The 21,885-nt window shown below is 38.7% G+C and overlaps 2 protein-coding genes and 1 long non-coding RNA gene across 16 annotated transcripts; 1 reads left to right on the plus strand and 2 right to left on the minus strand.

Moving 5' to 3' along the window:
* Positions 1–334: 334 nt before the first annotated feature.
* Positions 335–21,654, minus strand: LOC114877365 (phosphatidylcholine:ceramide cholinephosphotransferase 2-like). 14 transcript variants are annotated; one of them, XM_029189888.2, is made up of 7 exons: positions 20,161–20,516; positions 14,120–14,381; positions 7,635–8,011; positions 5,465–5,675; positions 4,959–5,233; positions 4,671–4,846; positions 335–4,489 (listed from the first exon to the last, which is right to left on the minus strand). In XM_029189888.2, exons 2-7 carry the CDS (start codon positions 14,272–14,274, stop codon positions 4,334–4,336), a joined length of 1,350 nt encoding a protein of 449 aa, XP_029045721.1. In that variant the 5' UTR covers positions 14,275–14,381; positions 20,161–20,516; the 3' UTR covers positions 335–4,333. The 14 variants fall into 14 exon arrangements, with proteins under 14 accessions (XP_029045721.1, XP_029045703.1, XP_029045738.1 ...); XM_029189870.2 differs by having other exon boundaries at positions 20,117–20,516; XM_029189905.2 differs by lacking the exon at positions 20,161–20,516 and adding an exon at positions 19,847–19,871.
* LOC123987652 lies at positions 5,710–7,008 on the plus strand. Its single transcript, XR_006829244.1, has 2 exons — positions 5,710–6,016; positions 6,302–7,008. It is a non-coding gene; the product is annotated as an uncharacterized LOC123987652 (long non-coding RNA).
* Positions 6,015–7,583, minus strand: LOC114877422. Its single transcript, XM_029189994.2, has 2 exons — positions 7,542–7,583; positions 6,015–7,359 (listed from the first exon to the last, which is right to left on the minus strand). Exons 1-2 carry the CDS (start codon positions 7,566–7,568, stop codon positions 7,021–7,023), a joined length of 366 nt encoding a protein of 121 aa, XP_029045827.2. The 5' UTR covers positions 7,569–7,583; the 3' UTR covers positions 6,015–7,020.
* Positions 21,655–21,885: the final 231 nt, after the last annotated feature.

The following is a 21,885-nucleotide window of genomic DNA, read 5'->3' on the forward strand; positions in this document are numbered from 1 at the left end:
TCTTCCCGCCAACGCCAGGCGGCGCCACACGTTCCCCGCATGTGGGGACTGCGTTCCCCCACTCCTGTTCGGCGCTTGAGTGGGGAGCTTAGCTCCCGCTCTGCTCAGTTCGTCGCCGACTGCGTCCGAGGTGTGTTCTGTACTAAGAGCTCCGCCCGAACGACGCTAGGTAAAAATTCATTGTGGTTAAATTATTTCCACACATCGTGCGGCTCTCAGCCGCAGTTTTTAAATATGTATAAAAATTTCAATGAATTCATTTCCAATTGGGCCGCTCGATCGAAAACACCCTGTAAAGAAATGGGAACAGGGCAAGAAATAATAAAATTTGAACTTGTTCTCACGATACTTTTACTTAAGAAATCATGGAAATGGAGAGGCCGATAATTGTCCGTTTTCATACATAAATTTACAAGAGGCAAAAGGCAGATGATGATCATTCATCGCGTAGGTCAGAAAGATATACAGTAAAGCGAGTGTTGCAAAGTATACCTAAACTTTATTACACCAACATATGAAAAAACGTAATAAATATTATAAATATAGAGTAGTATAAAGTAAAATCGAATACAACTTGCAGTTTGTCTTTATATTGTTGCACGCTGACGCAATTTAATATCGACGTTTAAAACCCTCGTTACTATCAATAAACAATCGTTGAAGACTTTTTAACAGAGTAACCATTTTTCTATGTACAAAATACGATGTACGGAAACCAAGTCGCACGCGTGCCAGCAGACAGTCGCTTTTTTTTTTTTCTTTACAGAGAGAGAATAACAATTATTCGTAAGTTGTACAGGCACAGAGAAAGAAACACGATGCGAATCATTGAGAAAGCCTATATATATATATATATAGTATATAATCATTGGAGTCGAATGTTTCATTGAAACGGTAACAAAATTTCGTTTACATTCATTCGTTCCCGACGAGAGAAACCCGGCGATTATAAGCAGCTTTCTCTTCAGCTATTATTGTATTTGTATTTACATAATATGGTAATATGTATATATATATACGCTTAACCTGATCTAATAGGATTATTGTAACAATTTACCAAAAAATATCTACACAGTAAAAATATATATATATTATGTATATACATATAAACACACATACACAGTATGTTGCTTGCGCGCGCACGTTCATCAGGGGCCGCGGCTTTTCAATTCATTTTGCTTTCTTTTTTCCTCTTCTTCTTCCTCGATACAACGCAACAAACTTTCTCTACGTTATGTTTATCTCTTTGTATCTCATCTCTGAGTATATTTTTCTGTATAATATGTAACGAGGCCCTTCCGGTCACAAAAGAAGCATACATCCTTCCAGTTTGCCCTGTGCGTGTAGAATATTGTTCATCCTGACGAGTATCCATATAAATGCATAGATCGATGTGCATAGCGCGTTAACGCGTTTTAGCACAAGGTTCCTCGATCGTTTTTGGCTGCGTTTCATCGCGGTTATTAATATCTCGCTTTCAGCAGCGTGTCAGAAACTATTGCATGGCGCTCGTTCCTTAGGGTTTCTGTTCAGATAAAGAAACAACGTTAACGCCACGTGTATATCCGCGAAATATGTACATAGACTCTTTCGTACGCTTTATCGCGGCTTCTGTCAACGACAATAATAATCACACGCGCTGCATGATTTTCTATGATACGGGTGTACAATATCTATTGCACACATTGAAAAATAATATCCGAACGATTCGTTTGAATAACATTGAACGCTGAGGCGTTACTTAAGAGATATATCGCTACGAACCACATTTAATTCTTATTAAAATATATATTGTATACATATCTATGTATATATATTCGATACACGCATCTATGAACATTTAACCCCCTACAGTCCAACAGGTGTGATCATGCACAATATCGTGTCGTTATTAACGACAAAGGTACCATAAACTGTTTCTTAAAATTACTAATCATAATGATCATTCGAAGAACCAACTATTTATAGTACCGTCGGGAGAAGAGAAAACAAGGTCGATTAACACAACATGGTCCATAGAGGGTTAAGAGGAAATATCGGTGGCCTCGATCGGCACAACATCAATTCGAATCGTTTAGCGATCGCGTTTTAGTTTCGTATCACGAACGAAAACTAGCGCAACGACGACTCTTCGTTTCTTCGTTAATCACAGACGGAAAGAGACGTAATTACACGTAATAAGGGCCAACGGATTCCATTTCTTTATTCGCCTCGCTGCCGCGTTCATCTCCATACTGTTCATCATCTTCTCTCGTTGTTCGACCGTCAAATACGTGAAAGAAAAAGAAAAGCCAGAAACTGGACACCATCGTGACTGATTTCTTGATTTCCATTGATTTATTTCGCTAATTTACAAGTCGAGCCCACTCAAAAGAACGCACGTTTCCTTGAGCCAATTAGATATCTGCACCCAGTTATCAACAATAAATCGTGCGTGCAGAAAAAGAAACACAACAAATCGCTGTGGTTAACGTCGCTTAAACTATGCATATGATTTCACAAACATCGTTCCACGGTTTCGAAAGATACATAAATCGCTCGCATTCTATTTGCATATCCTCCATCCTCCCTCTCTTCGAAAGAAACTGAGATTCATTGAAACGTTCTTCGCATGATCGATAAGCGAAGATTTCGAAAGCGTTTTGTGCTACTATAATTCGAATAGAAAATGAGGATGAAATTGAAAACTCGCGACCAGGCAAGAATCACAATGAATAATTATCGTTGCGAGTTTCATAGCAAGATGATAGAAGATCGGGGGAAGAAAAAAATCGTGCGAAGAATCGACAATTGGAGAATGCATTTAATTTTCTATTTCATTCTCTTTCTAATTTTCATTTCTAATGGTTTTTCTTCGCACGATTCGCGTCTCCGTCTTCGCTTATATGCGTGACAACATCTGGTGTGTGTTATGTTCGTGTATGTAGAATGTAAAGACGACCTTATTCCGAGGAATTACACGAATTTCGAAAGTACGGGGCACCACGTTTAACCGTATATAAGAAAAGTCTGTCAAAGAGAAGAACACATTACGATGCGATACACATCAGTGTGTAACAGTCAGCCGTATTTTACAAAATAGAAGAACACCGGCATCTGATACTAATTCTTCGTGTTCGTATTAAGTATGCGCGTTGTCTATTGTCGCTGCTAAGAAACAATCACACTCTCTCGTTACTCTATTCAATTATATTACATTTCCAATTGTTCTAGATTTGGTCCCACGAAATTGCACGATTAATTGTTTTATTTCTAACTATGGGCCAATTCACTTCGATACGCGTTTCTCCTTAAAACAAAAAAATTAAAAAAAGAAAAAATAAATATTTGTTTAAGACGGTATCAATTTCGAGGGAATGCTACGAGATAAAGCTAGAGAAACGATAATTGACCAATTGAAGCAATTAAAAAATTGCACATCATTCGATTGACTTTCATCGGAATAAGGCATGCCGCAGTGTAACAAATATCAGAGAACGACATCGTCTTGGTATTTTGGAAGTCGAAAGATTAGAAGACGCTCCAAAGATCGGTCAGAGGAAGGTCTTGCTGCAAACGAAATTTCGCTATTTGAAAAATAAACTTTGCAGCACGGTATCTTTTTTTCTTTTTTTTTTTTGGTAATTTTTTTCCAATCCGTGTCGTTGTTCAAACGAGAGAGTTATAAAAACAAATTTCTCTCTTCGTCGTTATACACTACATTTTCAACAAGACATCTGAGTGTTTCCACGCTCGTATGTAATACAGCGTAAATTTGTTTGTTGTACACCTAAGTATTTCACATTTCGGAGTATCTGAAAATAGAGATATCTAGCATTTATTTTATACACTACATTTCTTGGTAACTCTTGGATACCTCACTCTAAGTGAATTTCATTCCATTCTGAGACTAAACTTCGATCTATCGTTATCTATCTTCTTACATCTTATGTATATGTCGTATCAAAATCAAGAAGAAAATAGGTTTTGCGTATGGACGATAACGAACATGACGATACAAGCATCTTTTCTTCCACTATCGTTCATGTTTTACACTTTTTTTTTGTTTTGCTTTTTTTTTGCATTTTTTTTTTCTCTTTTGTTTCGTTTTAAGGAAGTGAAGACCGCAAACTTTCGTCGAGCCTCGAGGCAAACGCTGACCAAAAGCTTGCACCACACGCATCATCCTCATCTCGTACCACTTCTTTTTTTCTTTTCTAGTAAAGCTTTCTTATCTTCACATTGTAAGCCTAGATACGTATACATATATGTTTATATATATATATACACACAAAATTACAACAAAAGTAACTCCGTTGTTTGACAGCCTCTATCGCGAAACCAAAGACAGACATTAACTGTCTCGATTAGGGTGCTTGGCAAGGAATCGTCGAGGCCAGGGTAAAGGCCAGTCGTATTGTCGTGGCACCGTGCCGCCCACGTTTTTCTCGAAATATTTAAAAATAGGAAACCACCAGAGCCGGGCCAGAAAGTTGTTTGGTTCGTATTGCTGCAAAAACATTTCAATATTTTCCTTTTGTTTCTTAATATATCAAAATTCTTCTTCATCTATCTTATCGTAGATAGAAATGAATTCCTTTCGTATCACCATAGATCCATATATAAAATGAATTCTATGGCAAATGTATATTATTAACGTATAGAATGATTGGCATGAAAGCACAACTTACCTTAAGATGCGAATTATTAGCTAACGTATGATAAATATACCATAAGCGTGTAGTTACATAGTAAGCTATAAGGACGTCCACGGTATAATGTCCGTGAGCCACCAAGACCATGATTATCCCAACAAGAACAAGAATGCCAGCCAGCCAATGTATCGGTTGACATCTTCTCGGAGAATCTGTATTTTTAATTATCCTTTTCATTCTTATAATACACTACTTTATAACGTAAATAGCATTATTCAAATGTAGAGCTACAATTATAATGGTGTAAAGGGATCTGATACGTACACTCCTTGATAATCAGGTAACTAAGTACAAGCACGACCGTGTGACCGCTGTAAATATAATCCCCGCAATAAGTGTGCTTGCCGTTTATAGATAAGCCGAAGCCAGAAATCAGCTGCAGTACCCTCTTGGTAACGAGAAGCGGATTCGTGTTGTTAGCTTTAGGGCTGCAAAAGTACGTTTTGCTTGCCACCGGCAGTACCGTCACGTACATGGTGATGCTTCTCATCATGTACAGTAGCCCCATCAAGAGAAATATTCGCCTAACAACGATAAATCTGGAAGGATCAAAATATCATATAATATCAACTGAAATATCTATCCTAAAATATCTATCCTAATACTCCTAATGCCGACTGAATATCTAGAAAGCCTCGAAGCCGAAGCTTGAAAATAATAATCAAGCAGAAACATTGACTCGTTAATGTATACCTCTGTTCAAGTTGATCGTACTCGTCGAGGGTCCAATTTTATAAACGAAACTTTCCTGTTTACTCCTGAATACGTACCTATGCTTATGAAAAATAATAAAAACCATCGCTGAGTTGGACAGTATCATAATCAAAACTTCCGATACGTTGAGAGCCCAATCCTGAGCGGCGATATTGTCCAACACCACATCCGGAAGCGGGCCGTACGTGTTCCGATCGGGGACCCGTTCGTGCACCATCGCGAGGGACGCAGTGGTCGATATGAAGTTCACGAACATAAATAAAAATGCTGCAACACAAAGTGAGATAACCATTAATGTATCTTCTATTATTTATATCTACCGATCATTTTCAACTTCTTAACAGAGAAAGGTCAGTGTGCTTGTCTCGATGATACTATAAATTCAGATTGAATCTTTGGAGAACAATTTAACTAATTCCAGACAATCTAACCGATGATCTATGATCGATCATGATACAGAATAGGGTTCCAGGAAATCGCACGATAAAATGCCTTTAATTTAAAACAATGCACAGATGTATACATCGATCGGATAGAAATAAACTGGTGATTCAAGGATGCGGATCGCCGGATTTAGTCGAATATTGCGCGTGCACGAGAAAATATAGGTAACGATTGTCATGGTACATTTTATTCTCTCTGTCGTCGCGTACAAAAAGCTACAGCTATTCCACTTTACTCTGCTACGCTCCCTTTGTCCCACAAATTGCAAACGACCCGTTCCTCTGCCAAAAGAGTATTCTTTTCCACCTCTGTGGATCGTATCGTACAGATGCATATTTTGGAAATAGAAAATATAAATCAACATCACAAATTTGATGTAAATGAAAGAAATATTTTTTTGATATAAATACGTAATTCTTTATTAATTCAATTATTTTTCATTGATTTAGGAATCCTTTTCAATTGACGCACACGCTTTGAACGCGCTGCATATTAATCAAAAGCTGCAACTCGAAACCTGGTACCAGGATAATACAGATCCGCAAGAAATGGCAGGCTGCCAGAATTCGGCTTGCACTTTGGCTTTCTACCAACGTGGAAAATGCTTTCCGAAATTCAACCACAAAATCGTGGTCGTCTACATCCGCAAAATGTACTATCGTTCTAATCGTCGATTGATAACCGAACAGCAAACACAAAGAAACGTGTTCTCGTTCTCGTTCATTATCACGTTAGATAGCTCTTCAAAATCTGTTTAATTGAAATTATGGATATAAAACGACATTGTTGGGTCATTTAGATAGTAAGGTGAATGAATCATTTGATAGCTTACAAGAAATTATATTCTTATAAATGAATCATGAACAAACATAAAAATAAGAATTTCGAAACTCAGATGCTTAACTGATATCAGTTTTATAATTTCAATTATGTAAGAATGGACGTAAATCGTAAGAAAAGATTATTCAATATAATAATCAATTATTATATCTTGCAAATCTTGCAAATCATTTCTGTTATCATTTTAATTAGTAATCAGTTTCTTCTTGAGACTGTTTATCTCTTGAATCTGTATCAAGATCGCAAGATGATCAATTATAGGTCTTATAAGGTGATGGTTTTTCTTCAGAAATAAAAATCTCTCTCTCCCCTTGAACTCTGTTGATTTTCACTTGCATCGTGAACTAGTAGAGACATTTGTATGTGAATCATGGCCAATGCCGAGAAATTTTGTCACGCAACGATCCAGTTCAGAAACAAGTAAGTAGCCTAACGGAACCGAGACACGAGCCGGTTCTAATAACCCGATCGTTTCAGATTCATCGTTCAAGAACACATGATCGAGCCTGGCCGTGTTAGAGCAACCTCCGAGCAGATCTGCAGCGAAATACCAGGCCATCCGATGACCTCGATCTCGATGTACAACCCCCGTCGTGTGAACCGAGCGTACTCGAGAACCTGGCCCAGAAAGAGTAAGTACCTGCGCCAGTGCTGTCCAAGAGTTTTCCTATGTGGCAGTAGACATGTTACCCTTTCTGTCAGCACCATTTTACCTAGATTTATATTTAATAAAAAAAAAAAAAGAAGCGATCTATAATGGAGCAATTTTCCACAGTTAACATCAACTCCATAGAAGGACTTGGGACAGCATTCATCGTGAAGTCAGAGCATCAATTTACTTCAATTTACCATTATCTCCTTAGCAGGGTGTCCCATAACCGAGAGAAAGACGCGCGTGCAAGTCGTCCAGAATAAAAAGGAAGTGTCCTTCGTGATCCTTACCAAGAAACGTTTTCCACTTCTCTTTAGGGAAACGAGGCTCCTCCCGATGCGGAGCCGGTATGTCGAGCTTAACAACGCCATTCCCAGAGCCGTTCGGTATGCCAGGATGCCGTCCAAGACTGTCGATCTTCTCGTCCTCGTCGTCCACGTAATAATCGGAGCCGGATGCAACGCCGGCCCACTTATCCTTCCCTTTGGTAGGTGCACCAGGTAATAACGGCTGCCGTTGGTAAACGTCGCTCGACTGTGCCATCCCGTTGCTGCTTCCATCAACCGCCGCCTCGACGTCCCTCTCGTGGCCCTCACCGGCGCCCAATGGTCGATCGAAGCTTCCGTAATCACTATGCAGACTCGTGACCTTGGGGTCCAATACCATCCTGCGAACAGAAGACGACGCAGCTATCATTCGCAATTGCTTCGCCGTTCCACGTGCCGTATCCCATATCCATCCTCCACCGAGGAGGCGATCAATTTTCTAACCCTTTCGCTCCGACGCGTTTCTCGCTAAATCTCTGATCATTTGCCCGGATTATAACTTTGCGAAATCGTTACCTTTCGGATCCCCGATAATTACGCAAAGCTTGCACCCAACCGACATATCGAAAAGCTCCCCTTTTGTTAGAAAAGCATACGTATAAGTTCTTCGGTGCGAAAGGGCTAATTTCAACGTAATTCCTTTATTGCAATTATTCTTGTTTTAGAAAAACAGCGACGGACCTTGGCATGAAAAGCGGTCAGGTATCTGATGGAGTTTTTCAGATGCAAGGTAACGTTACGAACAAATATGGTATGGAATTTTTTAATCGATGCGACTGGATTGCGTAAAATGTGCAAGATGGATAATGATGTTTGTTTTATTAGATATTAGAGTGGTACAAAAGGGAAACGTTTGACGCCATCGATTCGCTATTTGCAGTTCTTTCTACTTTAAGCACTTTATTTATAGTTGTTTCTTTTTTAACAAAGCGGTGTCTATTGTGGCAAGTGCTTTATGAAAATTGATTCTATTTTCCGCGTAAAGTCCCACGGGATTAAATTATCCTTGTAAGTTCTCTAGCGCAATCTTCGAATCGGTTTAAGCATAATTAACACTTTGAATACCGAGCCAACTTTACGTAACTTGTCCACGATGCGGCGCCCGAATGAAATGTTTATCGTCCGAAGCACATCGTGACGTTACATAAAACTATGAGAGGATACTTTGCATCTATCTTACTAAGGATATAATTCAGTCTATATTTCAAAATTCAATAGTTTATTTTCAGAATCAAATTTTAACAATCGAGAAGAAAGAATTACTTTCAAAACTTTCCAATCGACCTGGCATCGCAAAGAACAGTAAACGACACCACGTATCGTAAGAGTATTAATTTAAATGCAGATCAAGCATGATTATTTATAGACGGGTTACGGTTCGTTCGATGAATTTCAAGCCGCGACGATACCGTGCTTTCTCGTCGATCGATAGAAGGTGATTCTAGCCGGAAATCTTTCTGATCGAAAGGAAATCTCATTTTTTTCTTTTTCTCATCTGGTCTCGAAGGAAAAATCAGGCCAGGCAAGTTTATTGTTCACGTCGCGTCGGTCGTTCGATAAAACGTTCGAGCAGTCCACGTTTAACCGGATCGTTGACGCTCAACGATGCAGCCAACATAACACGTTCTACTTTTAGTTATCATCGGCCGTCGAGCAAAAGGTTATCGTGTTAAGGGTACTCGACGGGGCGCGTTTTAAAGGCAGCACCAGGCTTCGCTGAAATCCTGGATGGGCGAGGCACACCAGATATACAATATCCGCAGGAAGTTTTCCGGAAAGTGCAGAGACATTCTCCGGTGATAATACCCAGGGATGACGAGTAGAAACGCCGCCAGCTACTAAACTTCAACGGATATAAAAGAACGCGTTATAACGACCAGGGGGTAGAAAAGATATTTTTCACGACCTAAAATGACTTCTGCATAAAAAGGATTTTATTAAATATTTCCCGAACTTATAAAATAATAGGTACAAAATGTAATTTCTTCGAGCGATCGTCTCGGCTTTAATCATACGACTCTCGTTAAATGCGACCGGAAATCGTTGAAAGACCCCACCGCGTTATCCGACTACGGTTCAAGTTTAATTAACTTCCAGGCAGGATCTCGTTCGTAACAATTAACGCGACTCGTGCTTAAAATGCTGATTTATCTTAACACGCGAGTAAGACCGCGACGAAACTCGTGCCTCCTCGCCCCAAAAGAATCTCCTCTTCGTTCATCGCGAAACGTGAAATGTGCAGCAAGAAATGCAACGCGTGGGTGGTACGGAGATAGAGGCTTCTTGTAGGCGGATCTCGCGTTCTGCGTCGAATAGAACGATAAATCTTGCGTAGATAATTCTACGCCCATGTTGGAGACGAAGCTAGAACAGCATTGGGAGTTAGTCGAGTAACAAAGAACAAATAGAACTCGATTCGTTCGGTCGTTTCAATTTCTTCAAGTGCATCTAGTAAGTGAACATTATGCTGACTGAAAATTAAGTCTTACGTAATCTTTTGCAAATGTTTGTGCGTATTCCTGATGCTTTAGGAGGATCATATTTAAAATTTCCCATTAAGGAAGTAAATATAGTTATTTAGCCTTTTGGGGGACGTTATCTGTACATTTATTTTCAATGTCACTTGTAGAAGGTAAACAGATATCTTACAAGTATTGTGTCCTATATTCATAGAGATTATTCAACGATAGCGTTCTGTTCTAGAATTTAAATATAATAGCCAAAAGAATGCTACTTAAGTTGCACACAAATAACTTCAAATTTTATATTCCTTCTAAAATTCCATTTTGGACCCCATAAAACTAACGGTAATATCCTTTTACAAACACGAAAAGGAAATTTAAAGAACAATGTCCGGGTCCTCTTTTATGGGGTCGTTTCACGAAAAACTCGGAACCTGACTCGATAAGCAGCCGAACGAACCTTTACAACCTTGGTGTCGCCGCGTTCCAGACCGACGACCCTTTTGACCCAGCTGAACAATCATTCCATGGGCGAGTCCCCGTACCGCGTGACGGAACCTCCCATAAGACCCGGCACAATTATCTTCCAACTCTTTACAATAGCCTTCACGGGTCCGTTTTTATTCTTTCTGTAATTTCGCCCAGTAAATCAAGGTATTTATTCTAGCAGATTACAGATACAAAATTACAGACGAGTACATTTAAATCCCGCCTGGCTATAAATCAGCAAGAAATTAATTTCAACATCTACAATCTCTTTCGTATCTCCGTTTTCTCGAAGGCCGATCGCAAACGGTCGGTTGCTAAGCGAGGAAATATTTGCCTCCCTTTCAAGCGTTTCCTGAAAAATCATGCGTCAATTGCATTTCTATTTCCCGAGCGTGGGTGTTCGATTCACTTCGCGTCGAATTACTTCCAACAATGAAGAATAAAATAGTGACTCAAGTTCGAGGATGTTCCTCGAATAGAATCTCCTTGATTCCTTTCAACTCGAACGCTTCTATCTGGTCTGGAAATTGGGTCATTTTTTACCTACTTCGTCGACTGCTCGCTTAAATCGCAATTCCATATTACGAAATGATTGCTCCGCGAGCGTGCTGAACGATGTACACATCGCTTCCTGTTTTCACAAAAGAAGAAATCAACGTTAAAGTACGTGCACGTAAATTGTCAGGAATGTAAGTATTAAGGTACATTTCTAAAATATTGATGATCGTATGGAATTCATTTGTGCGCTTAGAATGTTGCATTTGGTAGATTGAATAATATGCAGATTATAAATGACCCAGTTTCCACAATGCGGCTGATATTTTCCAGTACCTCCGTCCTTCGGAAGTTAATTCATTTCCGGTACGATAAACAGAATTCGCGGGAAATAATTTTTCTAACCTTCGACTGGCAGGATGAAATATCTGCGGTATAAATAGGAAACGAAGAAATAAATATTTTCAAACTCGTAACAAATTTCCAGTGAAACAATGTACCGAAACTATTAATAATCCTACCAGGTATTACGAAAATAAATAACACAGTGAATCAAATCTTGATTTACTTTCTTTTCCCAGTTTACGAGTTTTCTTTACTCTTCGATGGAACGTGTTTAATTTCAGTTGGCAACAGTACTAAGGAAAACGTAATTTCTTATCGAGCCATAAAAACCCAAGAAATGTTAATCACGCTCGTCCACTATACATATTTTATGTATCTCAACCGAGTTACTTCATTGGACACCGCAAAAGATAACGTAACGTATGATTAAACGAGTCACGGTCATTCTTTTCTTTTTAAAAAACGTTGCGTAAAGTATAATTAGTTAATACCTAAAATAATCCACGTATTATCTGCGACTTTGAAACGATTTTCTTCGAAGAGAGAGGAAAACACATCAAATTAATCGACTCGATGCAAAGAGCAATTCGAGGGAGGGATTCGAACGGGAATAAACACGATGACTCGAGGTTATAATTAACGACGAGCAGTAGTCAACAAAGAAATTATTGTCTACCGATGAGAGGCTTCCCGCCAGGGTCCCTGAACGATAGCCACGCGGTTCGTATTAGGGTTAAGCTCGAATTCATACCAATGCATTTAGTAAATTGCGAGAGAAAATGCAACGACATTCTGTCAATGCAGCAGTCGCGAAAAATGTGATTTTATTAATCCTTTTATGATTGTTCAGGCTGATCTAAAACATAGCGAAGGCGTTTCATCGTAGGTGGCTTAGAAGAAGACTTATACGGAGAACTACCCAAGTGTTACACTCACTTATTGATGAAACTTTGCCAGCTTGTAGAGCTCGTCGAGCTGAACACGCCTATACCCCGTTTTGTGGGCAGACGGCTAATTGTTTAAAAGATATTAATAATTAAAGTTAGTTACTACTTACATTGAGATGTATGACAGACTCACACATACAAGCGGTTAACTCTGTGGTAAAACGCTTGACTCGCAATCTAAAGGTCCACGGATTAAATCCATGGTTCCTAAGTTTCTTTTTTTAAATTATAATTTGTCTCTTTTTTAATAATTAATTACATACACTGCAATTTTTATAGAATTTAAGTTATTCAAAATAGAATATAGAATTTTAGTTATTCAAAAAGAGACAAATTATCATTTAAAAAAAAAAAAAAATGGGAACCAAGGATTTGAACTGAGGACCTTTAGATTGCGAGTCATGTGTTTAACCACGGAGCGGATCCACGACTCGCAATCTGAAGGTCCTCGGTTCAAATCCTTGGTTCCCAACATTCTTTTTTTTCTTTTTTTTATGATAATTTTTATGTAATAGTTATTCAAAAAGAGACAAACTATCGTTTAAAAAAAAAAATGTTGGAAACCAAGGATTTGAACTGTGGATCTCTAGTTTGTCATACTTCAGAATCTAAGGAGTAACTAACTGTAATTGTTAATATCTTTTAAACAATTAGCCGTCTGCCCCCAAAATGGGGTATAGGCGTGTTCAGCTTGACGAGCTCTACACTTAGAACTACGACAACAATATAAAAGCAACAGGTAAAATATGAAATATTAAAATTGCAAATATCAGATGTTTAATTTTAAAGAATGCAAAGCATTGTCATCTGACGATATCGTGCCTCTAGGGAATGGAAATGATTTCTATTATCAATTGCGTTTATTGCATACACGATGAGGTAGCGTCATAATTCTTTTTTTTTTTTACCAGTTATACGAACGTGTAAGAATATTAGAAAAACGAGTTGTAACCTTCTAACGCGACAAACGATACACATGCATTATAGCATGTTCGGTGCATCAATTGCAGCAGAGAAGTTGCGCGTGTATGATCGAACGAGCAATATTTCCAGGGGCAAGTTAACGTCTTAACGGAAAGGTCAACTAATTCTTCGTGGAAAAACCGAACAAAGCATCGCAGCCAATTGTTCCCAAGCTTGGCTCGGGATATCCTCTTTTCATCGGCATTGCTCGATGCGAACATTCTCGAAATTGAAACCGTACGTTTCGTTCGTAACTGCGGCTTGCTTTTACTGCAATCGGTCAGAGAAACCTGCATTCCTTAGAAATGAGTATCTTTATCGGACATCGAAGTCGAAACAACTGACGCACACGAGCGGGTCTTCGAAAATATTCATCGACGCTCGTTAAAAGAATATTAAATCGTTGTAAACTGATTGTTTATTATCGATTAGCTGTTACAGATACGTTAGGTGCGCTGGGTTATAAACGTATTAGACACTTTGGCAACAGGATAACAAAGCGTGGGATGATAGGATCGTGTGTACTTTGAAAGCGTGTAGGAGTCGGAATTTGTATACGTGCGTCACTTGAAAATGATTTTAAATTAATGATTGATCGATACAAGAGTTGTGCGTTATCTAATAAATATGACTCGAAAAGGTGTTCGTAATGAATTGCATAATTATGGATCAAATTCGAGACGATGATGAAATGATTTGAAATAAGCTCGTCTGTTTCTTTGAAAATCAACGTGTACGCCTGAATTACCTTCGGGTGTCGAGTTCAGCGTTTAATGGAACGTCAATTACACTCCTCTCCGAACAGCTTCTCAATTGCAGCATCTCATTTTCATCGTTACGTGAACCACCGAACAACCGAGCCTCGCCTATTTTCGCATGCAACTTCTTTCGCACGGCCTCCATCGGTACAACACTCGAGCCCAATTTGTTTCATCTACGACACTCGTCACAAATCATCCTCCGAAACAATTTCAGCACGTGGACCAGTCTGATCGGTGATTCAATCGAGCCTAATCAAGGGAATCGGGAGAAAGGTATTTAACACTTTGATGATCGTTGTCGCGTATTCGCGACTTTGATATGAAATGAATATTCTTTAGAATGGCACTAGGAGTCGATCAAAATGAAACTTGGTGGGAAACATCTCAACTTTGAAAATTTAAATAATCAAGCGGCGAACGCTTGCACATATCAAATCGAAATTTTTGAAAAAAGATAAGATTAGATAAATTAGCAATACCTAAAGAATGTGCTAATTGACGAAGCTGAGATTCACTCCAATTACTTTTCATACCTATCTGAACAATTTCACCGAGTTTCGAATGGCCAGTAGTCCCATTCGAAAGTACAATGAAAAAACTATGAAATCATTAGAGGCGTTGATCATTCAACCGTCAAAGTGTTAACACAAGTTTTTCACTCAAATACATATACTCTGGCAACAGAACATTAAAAGAACACTGCAGCTCGATAATGCGCGAACACGATACCAAATGCAACTGTACACACGATTCTATTTACCGTGCAACGGAGTTATCAGCTCGAAATACATAGTGATAAATAACAATCGTGTCGATGTTGCGAACAGTGACTTCAAATTTCCAGGAATTAGTATTATCAAACGGAACACGTTTGAAACGTACACCTTAGTCGTTTGCTAGCAAAAATTCGAGCTGTTTGAAAAGAGAAGAAAGGCAATTACCGCGAAACTATCGAGCGAGGGAAATAATTCTACGAGTAATCCGCATCGAGAACGAAAACAATGCAAGACTATGAATATTTATCGCGACCCCACTCGTGAATAATCGTGGCGCTTTTCACCGCGATAAAATGAGCCATATATGAGGTGCGGGGTAGGCTAACTTTGTCCCGGTGCAATTAACTTTTATCGTTCCTCGATTTACGGGTTAAGGAGACGAAGTTTTTTCTCTTTCTAAAACGGTAGGAAAGATCCGTTTACCGTACTCGTATAAAATACTACAGCGAGGAAAAATGAAATAGCGTGATATGCAAATGAGTTACATTCTTTAGCTATATTTTACCCTGCATCTTTGAGACACCCTATGGAATGCGATTCCGCAAAGAACGAGTGACAAATGCGAAATGCATCCATTCTCGTGGAAGGAGAAGACGTCATCGTGATGACGACTGTTAGAATAGATGCATTTACGTCACGAATAAGCGGCTCAGACAACTCGTGACTCATTTCCTCTTTCCTCTTAACTGATTCACTTCACCTACGACGCGTTAGACGAATCTTCGACCATAGATTCAATTTGATTCGATGAATCGTCTCGCACTTGAACTCGTGCACGAGTCTTACACGTTTCAAACTTATATCGACACGTAAGACTATACCTCCTGTACTATCCGATTATTGTTATCTACAATGTTTATAAATATCTTATAAATAATCTATACCGCGGAATAGTAGAGATTGCGTGCCATGGCTCGTATTATCGATTCTGTTAATTCCGTGACCCACACTGTCCCTACAAAATTTGATAAAATCCTTATCACGTTACCATCAAATTTTACTTCGCGATTAGGTAACGGTTCAATGATTTCTATATCAGAGTACGATATAAATGGCTGGAAACATGTGGTAGAAAATTTTAAACGTCCATCGCTGCTCGCGAATGAAATAATCAAGGGTGTTACACGTGACCTAACTCACCCCTTATCATGCGCAATGAAACAAAACCCCTATATTACCTTTGTTTCTCTTGCATTAATGATAATTCTAACTTTTCCTCAATTTCCCGTACATTGTAGAGAATATCGATTACCCCTAAGCTTTATAGACGTTGTTTAAAGCGAGCAGTATCGTCCGAGAAATTACTTTCCGACCAGTGGAAAAATCATCGAGGACACGGCCAATTGACCCGGACACATCTACAATCGATGCTAATAATTTCTATCGGGTATAGAAATGAACAATGTAATCGAGCAAACATGACCGATTACGTTTATCAACGTTTCAGGCACGGGTTAAGAGATTAGAGGAAACGTAAGTCGTACGTAATCGTTCGTTTTGGACACACATACCTATCTGACTGCGAAATTTCTGTTCAAGGAAAATCCTATTAGCGCGGAAAAGTTATGGCGTTTCGCGTCGGCGATAATTTTGTTCAAGTAGTTTGTTCGTTTTAAATTTATGTTCCGCGGCTAGATTTAACTAAAGTTTTCTCGACTGATCGATTCGACTTTGAATTTTCAAAAGCGGCTCAAATGTCAAGACTTATTCCAGAAATAATGCGAATGAAAAATAAACAAGGAAATGTAAAGGGTGTTATCTATGTATTTTTTTTTTCACTGCTAACAAATAGCTTTATGAATTAACTTTTTACCTCTACGAGTTATTTACGTTCTTTAGAACACACCGCACCCGATAAACGCGTAACTAATTCCGACCGTAAACAGATAATGATTGTTCCTTTATGTGAACTACATATAACTGATCGTGAGTAATCGTGAAAACGCCTAGAAAACTGAAACGATTCATTCGTGCGAACAACGTTGATAAGTTCGTTCGTAGAAGGAAAAAGGGTTGATCAACATCGACATTCTTTAGATACGTGGTACATCGCAGAAAACGCAAGAAAATCTGTTCACCGTTACCGTCTACTTACACGTCCAGCAAAATAACAGTTTGCACCGGCTTCATGTTCGCGCGCAACGTAAATACTACAAGCCGCAAAGCTCGGTAAGTAGGCAAGAGAAAAGGAGAAAGAGACGGAAAGAGATACCGAAACAGGCGCAGAGTCTGCAAGAGAGGGAACAAGAACAAGCTGCATTATGGTACGTAGGACTGGGAAAAATCAGCGATGCAACAACGTTACTGAAAAGTAAAAACCTTGGAAATTATTGGGAACGATATTTCTGGATATCTACATAACTGATCGAGTAAAAGTATGTATGAATAAAAATGCATCGATTTAAACGAATACTTTCACTAACAAAGGTGCATACTAATCGCATAACCTATAAATTTTATGCGAATACGTTGAATAGTAAATACACATCCAATTAAGACTTTTACTATAAGATAATGATTAAGTAATTTATTCGCCTCTTGAATGTCAAAACAGACGGATTAAATTGAAATATTTAATATAATCTTCCATTTTATAAATTGTGACAATAACAGCCCTAATGTGCGACGCAGTTGAGATGTAAGGTTATTAGGTGAGAGATTCACAGGTAAACATTGAGGATGTGCCAGTAACTTGGCGTTCGGTGATAGAACTATAAGTCTCATTAAAGAAAACCATTCAAATCGTGTTATTGCAATAGAATTTTTTGATCTCATTTAAGAAAAATTTGATCCTAGATACGTACTTGATATTTTGAAGAGGATATACCGACGAAGTGTCTTTATTGTTCACCGCGTTTTTTAATCCACTCCATGAATAACCACTAACACTCATAGAAGCAGATCAAACTTTGAACTGTCAGAATTTCAATAACGAATATCCAAACAGTATTTGAACGACGGATGAAATCTGAATCGACTGTACCAAGGTCTTGTGAAAGGTGCGACGCCAAAAACTCCGAATCAAGTAACGGCGCCTACCATTGCTCGGCCACGTTTAAAGATTTCTGCAGAATTTACATTACCGACGGTATTTGTAAAAATGCATCGTCAAAGCCATAACGAAACTGCGTTATCCCATTAGATATACCATGAACGATATATTTAGTGTCACTAACGCGATTACGAGTGGGCTCATCCTGTTAAATGATCGAGATACGATTGACAACGACTTATCCTCACCGGACACTATTTTAATTTACACTGATCGAACTAGAGTCTGTATCTGACGTTTAAAGAATCGTAGAAGAGATGCTACGCCAAAAATACACTAGCAGAGCTGTAACATAGGTGAGTTGTCGAGTCGTCCAGCTCGTGCTGTTCTCTGGTCAAACCGCTAAGTGCACGTGTACCTAAAGAACTGCAAACACGCGCATGTGCAGTCGAAAACACACACAGGTGGTTCAGTGGGATCTCGCCTTTACCTTGTCGCCCTTCGACAGGCGACCGCGAACGACGATCAATCACTCGCCTCCAAAAGAACGCGCAACGCACAATACCTATAATTCAATGAAATTTTCTCCTACTATCTTGAAAATAATGTTTGCACATTTGATTGCATCCGCTATAAGGATCATTTTACAGTATGCACGAGAGGCACTCGTAATGTTGCCTCACTAACGAAACCCACGGAGAAACTACTCGAAAGGTTCGACGCGTCGAAGGAAACGTGGAACACTGGACGGGTAGGAGTTGCATAGACATGGGCAGGGCCCTGCAGCTTGCATTAGGTTTTATGACTGCCAAGGTCAGCTGCTTTCCATAAGAATGGCGGCCTCTCAACGACTGCAGCTCAATTAGCAGAAAAGAACAAGCATTCGCTTGATGTGTCATGACAGTAATGAAATTATCGCCTCCTCGCGTGTGGGCTATTACCCCGTACTCTATAATTCGTTATCAACGTTGAAACCGTACTGGCAACGTATGTATGTATAAAGAACAAATTTTCTGATGATTCAACTCAATTACATTCTTACTTCGATCGTTACAACCTTGTATATCGATTGTACACAAACTTTCTGATAAAAATTTGAACCCGGTTGTTATCAAAAATAACAGATGCATCAGAGCAAGCAGTTTTTATAAGCAGTCCGTCTGGATATGATAATCAAATCATTAGTTGTTTTCCTGTACATTGCTGTATGTAATTATACTTGATTCCACGTCATTATTCATAATATTCTGTCATACAAAATACATACGCGTCCCAAACATTTATGTATAATGTTATAACGATAATTTTTTATCTTAATTAAATTGATAAAATGTTTGTTCAAAATCAATATCAAGCTGAAAATATTCTCGTTAATTTAACTTGGATCGCAATATCAGGAGAATAGTCGGATTCTAATGCTGCAATTTACATAATTAATTCTATTTCATGAAGTTTGATACTATGATGTATTACAGGCATGTAAGCAATGGTTTCATGCTTATTATTAACGTATATATAACTTCGAAAACATACACAATGCAAATCTTGTAAATCTAATAATAATGGGACATAACGCTATATCGTTAGTGCGTCAAAATATTTAAACTAATGTGTATAGTATCGATACTGTGTTTCAAAACGTTACATTCGAGATTGTTACAACGGTAGAATAGGAACACTCTATCTGTATTTGAAGCGTACAATTACTGTAACTATTTTAACAGCTTGTAGAAGTCGTAAATAGAATGCGCGTTCGATAGAAAATTGTGTCGCACAATTACAGCATTGATCAGAAATAATTTCGATCTGTTTATCGCTACAACACCATTGTCTACGATAAAAAAATTTAAAGGTATATAGCTTAACAAGATACTAATATACAGTCATTGCAATAGGAAAAATTGAGAAAAACAGTATCGATACCTGTAGATCAAGTATCACCATACCTTGTTAAAGCACTGGGCAATTCAACCTTGACAGGTAATCTTAACTTGTGCATTTTATTTCTACGTACACGCACTACTGTATGTTTTCAGTTTTTATCACTAATCAAAACGTGCTAGGGAAGCGTGCGATTTACGGCGGACGATTGTAATGGAAAAACATAACCAACAAATTTAGTTAGGACTACTTTCTTCGCTTGGACAATACGTTTTCCATGGGAGGATGCAACGGAAAGGCAAAAACACATGTATCAAAACAACACGTAAACTAACCAACAATACTTCAAAGAGGAAGAATTCTACTGAATGACTTTTACATGGACACTTGGACGGCTAATGACTCCTTTCTGGCTTGCAATCTTTCAGGGATGCTCGAAGACTAGATCTACGACGCAAACTCATTTCGCGATCACTTTATCATTTCAATTTAGACGGCTGCCCGTTCGTTGTTCGTTCACCACACGCACTGTCCACATTCATAACGTTTTTATGAGATCTACTGTATCGTACAGTTCCAGAAAATTGACACTTAAATAAAAAAAAAGAAATAAAATTGAAGATGGCGTCAGTTGAAGGACCGCGAACGAGAAGAACAAAAGGGACGAGTCGAGAAACTCAAATCGTTCTGAATCATTCTGAATCCTCGTCGTATTTTCTTTTCGTGCAAGCCATCAGATTCTTTAAAGCGACGCACACCAAACGGCGATCATTGTAGGTAATTGAAGTTTTCTACCGACAGCTGCTAACAGTTTGCTTTATCGACTTGCAAATTGGCGGCATATTTCAAAAGAATGATAAAAGTAACACTTTATTACGATGATAACATTACATATGACAAAGCTCTACAAAGATTATGAGAAGCATGCTTAAAAAAAAGTATCTCAACTATTCTACTTTTATAGAAATGTATTGAAATACACAGCATAGAATTGAAATCTTCATACATACAGTAAAAAGTAAAAAGAAAGTAAAAGAAAAGATTTATAGCAAAAAGTTTAAGGACTTATACATTTGTTTCAATACATATTAAAGTTATTATATTTTCGTATAGGGATTGAATAATTGAAGGGTTTCGATATTTTGATTACAAAATGACATGTACTATGTTTAGAAGAAATGCCACTAAACCAGCTTAGCTTCACTGACAAGTGTTAAAAGCGTAAGTAGCTTGGTGAAAATCCGCAATCACTTGCTTACCTAAGCAACGCTTTCCTCCAGCAGTAATCCGTTTCGATTACAAGCAGCTGTAATTTCATCATATACGTCGACGTTGCTCAAGCATATAACAATCGTCGAATGTGTTAGCCGGTGACCCGTTCGTACACCAACTAACAATTTTCTTTTTCCACCCTCGCGATTTTTATACAGGTTTCCCCAGCTATTTGGGGCGCGACTCGTGAACGACCTAATTCACGGTTATCGATCAATCGGAAATAAAATACTTGAACACGTAGAAATGACAACTGATGTCAGAGTAACTCGACGCAGATGTTTAAAAATCTTTTGTCTCAAAAATCGTTGTACGCTGTTCGGAGTTTCGATCACCATACCATCCACACCGCGCACCAGAACATATTGCGACGAACCGTTGTTCGTTTTTTTCGTCACGACTTCTCGTTAAATGTTCTTGCGATCTCGTAGCCGTTCAACTTTCCTGCAGAAGTGTTCCACGAGTGAATACCGCGATCGCATCTCGACTTGTCTCGGTGGAACTCGAATTATGACCAAAAGAACAACGGCAGAGCTTTCATCGAGTCTCCGCTGGTTAGCCTAAGAGCGCCGCACAGGTCATTTTGAAAGGCGCAAGCGCTCCTTCATAGATCGCGCTTTTCTCATGGAACACTCGATGAACTAATGGCTACCAGTGACGTCATTGCGGAAGGGAGATTCATTCACGAATGTTCTACACCCCCGCGTCTCTAAGGCCAAGGACCTTCCCTTGGAAACCATTAGGCATGTATAATCAACGTCTTACTTCTGAACGATACTTACTTAAACCTTTTATACATACTATGTATAATTTGGAATCATTATTACTTGTT

The sequence above is a fragment of the Osmia bicornis genome, chromosome 3 (genome assembly GCF_907164935.1).
Source record: "Osmia bicornis bicornis chromosome 3, iOsmBic2.1, whole genome shotgun sequence".
NCBI lineage: Eukaryota > Metazoa > Arthropoda > Insecta > Hymenoptera > Megachilidae > Osmia > Osmia bicornis.